Source organism: Penaeus monodon, chromosome 29 (assembly GCF_015228065.2).
Source record: "Penaeus monodon isolate SGIC_2016 chromosome 29, NSTDA_Pmon_1, whole genome shotgun sequence".
Lineage (NCBI taxonomy): Eukaryota > Metazoa > Arthropoda > Malacostraca > Decapoda > Penaeidae > Penaeus > Penaeus monodon.
Window position 1 is genome coordinate 2,579,585 of NC_051414.1, and position 2,841 is coordinate 2,582,425.

The following is a 2,841-nucleotide window of genomic DNA, read 5'->3' on the forward strand; positions in this document are numbered from 1 at the left end:
CTGATTTATTGGCTTGTTCTCATTTTCTCATTTATTTAACTTTTATAAATCCTTTCACTGATTTTCTTATTGTTCTTATGTGGTAGTATTTTTTCCAGCATATCTTGAGAAGAACTGACCTGACCATGTTTATTGTCTTTGCTGTATGTACCTTTTAACCAATATAGAATAAGATCTTTTCCATGAGGGAAACCATATTTATTCAACAGGTAATATCTCATTCTCTAGTTATTCCCCAAGGATATACCTCTCTTGTCTAAGGTGTTCCTGCTCCCCCATTACTATTTAAATGATATGTGAAGGATTTCCATATCTTTGTGATTGCATTGTATGGATGATGACAATGCCTTTTTTTTTAAGTTGCTGTCTTTATAAATTTGATTTTGTTGTTAGTCTATCAGGCCTTCACATAGGCTTGTTATTGGGCAGTACAGCAGCAGATGGTCTGTGAGCATGCCTTCTTTGTGGAATTTGGGACAGAGAGGGGACTTTTATTGCCCATAGCAATACATTTTCATTGCTGTTCTACCATTATCTGACCTTTGTCTTTATTCCTAGGTCCATTGTTCGTGGTTGTAGTGGAAAGTTCTAGGTCTTGAATCAGGCGTCTGCCCATGGGAACTTTCTGCAATGTTGAAATATACCCATTCTAGGGCTGTAGTAAGGTTTCCAGGATTTTGTTCTGGAGGAAGCTGGGACCAGACATAAGCTGCAGTGGGGTATTTAGGTATTCATCTGTCAGATATGCATACTTCTTTTGAGTTGCTGATTTTCTTTAGATATGTGGGGAAATATTGTTGTTCATTTAGGTTATACTCCTGTATTTTCCTTAATGACTTGTTTAGTTACCTAACTTTTTTTAGAAGTGGCCTCTGTAGTGCTATTCTGAAGCACAGTAATGTGCTACAGTTTAACATAAATGTTCCCAAAGTTGTTTTGGTATGTTTTCTTGTGGGAATGTTCTTAGTTTTTGTGCATTGAGTTTAATATTTATCATGGAGGCTGGAGTCTGGTTTCATGTTACTTCAAGATAATTTATGTGGAATTATGCTAAAAAAAGGATAGTTTCTGATTTCAGTGTTAGGAGTTGTTCAAGGTACACTTCAGAAAGTGTTTATTTCCAAAGTTTCAGAGCTGTTCTAGGTGTGCCACTGGGGAAAACAATGAAGAGAGTTAGGGCCCAGTCAATATGAGACTGTTTTTCTAACTTTGCTGACATCCTTACTAAAATACACTTGGGAAATATCATAGCCTTTCAGATTTAAAATCTGCGTAACTTTTATTGTTCTCATCAGTTGTAGTTTAAGTCTGTTTCACCAGACTGTATCATAGACTGCTGACAGGCCTGTGGAGATTGCCCCTGATTTCTGCTACTCTCATAGCTTGCGTCTCTGTGGAATGTCAAGCAAGAACTTGTTCTCAGGTATTCCTTTTTGGTCTACATAAGATTTGTGTGAAGATGACTCCAAGAAATTACACCAAATTTGATTATAACTATAATTACACTATGTCTTCAGATAAAAAAGTACTTGCTTTTGGTGATAATATTTGTCATGGCTATGATCAGCCACTATGTTCTGTTTTCCAAGGTGACAAGTATTTCTGGGTAGATCCTGTTAATACCTACAGCTTTTCATGTCTTCAAGCTTTTCACAGGAGCTTTGGTATTATGAGCTCATGTTTTTTTTCCATACCTATATAAATGGGTACTATGCAGGGTCTAGTCTTTGTCATGGAGTTTCCAGGAATGTCTAGTAGATCTGCCAAAGCTCTAGGATTGTTCTCTGAGGCCAGCAGCATTTGTGACCTCTGGGTTGTGGGTTTGCTTATATTTTTCTTAGACACCTTCCTCTCTAGATGACCAACAGGGAATATAAAGGGATTTATGCCCTGTATGATTGTATTTACTGCCATTTTTGGAAAATGTGTTTGATCTATTAGACCTACAATAATAATGACCTTTGTGTAATACACTGAATATTGATTGATAAAATATGTAAAAATAGGAAGAAAATGCTTTTTTTGCCCCTGTAGCAGAGATGCTATTGTATTTTTCTGTGTATTGACTTTTCCATAGATATAAATAGTTTGAACTAGTCTAATATCATTAATAAATGTGTTTTTAGTTGCCAAATAGATTGCAATGTTCTTCATGTACAATGATGCTCACATAACTTATTCTTCTCCCTAATGTTACAGTTTCTGATATTATTCCTTTTATGGTCATAACATAGTTTGCTACTTTAGACAATGGAATGTTCCAAGCTGTTTGATTTCAAAACACATGATGGGACTTTCGCAACCTCATGTGGTGTGACTTGTGCTTCAGATATATGCTATTTCTTTGGGCTTTCATTCATGAGTATAAAAATTGCTGATCAATATATATTTTAATTTGTTGATATCATGAGAATTTGTATTTCATTTGTATTTGTATTTAAAAGTGCTTGATGTGAAGATAATTTTGTGGCAAAGATAACTGTGAATTAAGATGTGAATATATATTAGCTCTGCAAAGGCTTTTCTAGTGTTTGGTTACTGTAACTTGCAGAGCAAACAAGTGATGAAAGTAATATTAACCACTGATTTTACAGCTTGAGAAGATCTTCAGTACTGCTCGCAGAGACCGACTAAACCGAGCTTTGGAGGGAGCAGTAAAACAGACAGAAGGTGGTAAGTTATGGGCATTAGCATAACAGATATTAAATTTGATATACTTTGTTAGTGCTTGTTGTGGGGATCTGTGACAAAACACATTTAGGCTGTTTAGGTAAGGTGATTGTGACACTTGGTGAAGGACACAGATTTATTTTTTTCATCATCTTTTGGAATGAGTTGCAT

General features: G+C 35.5%; 1 protein-coding gene across 6 annotated transcripts in view; it reads left to right on the plus strand.

Moving 5' to 3' along the window:
- LOC119591899 (calcium uptake protein 3, mitochondrial-like) overlaps positions 1–2,841 on the plus strand; it is a 50,562-nt gene that overhangs the window by 34,882 nt on the left and 12,839 nt on the right. For all 6 annotated transcript variants that reach the window (XM_037940647.1, XM_037940648.1, XM_037940650.1 and 3 more), the window contains one exon: positions 2,595–2,673. In XM_037940647.1, coding sequence (XP_037796575.1) covers positions 2,595–2,673 — 79 coding nt within the window. The remainder of the gene's footprint in view (positions 1–2,594; positions 2,674–2,841) is intronic.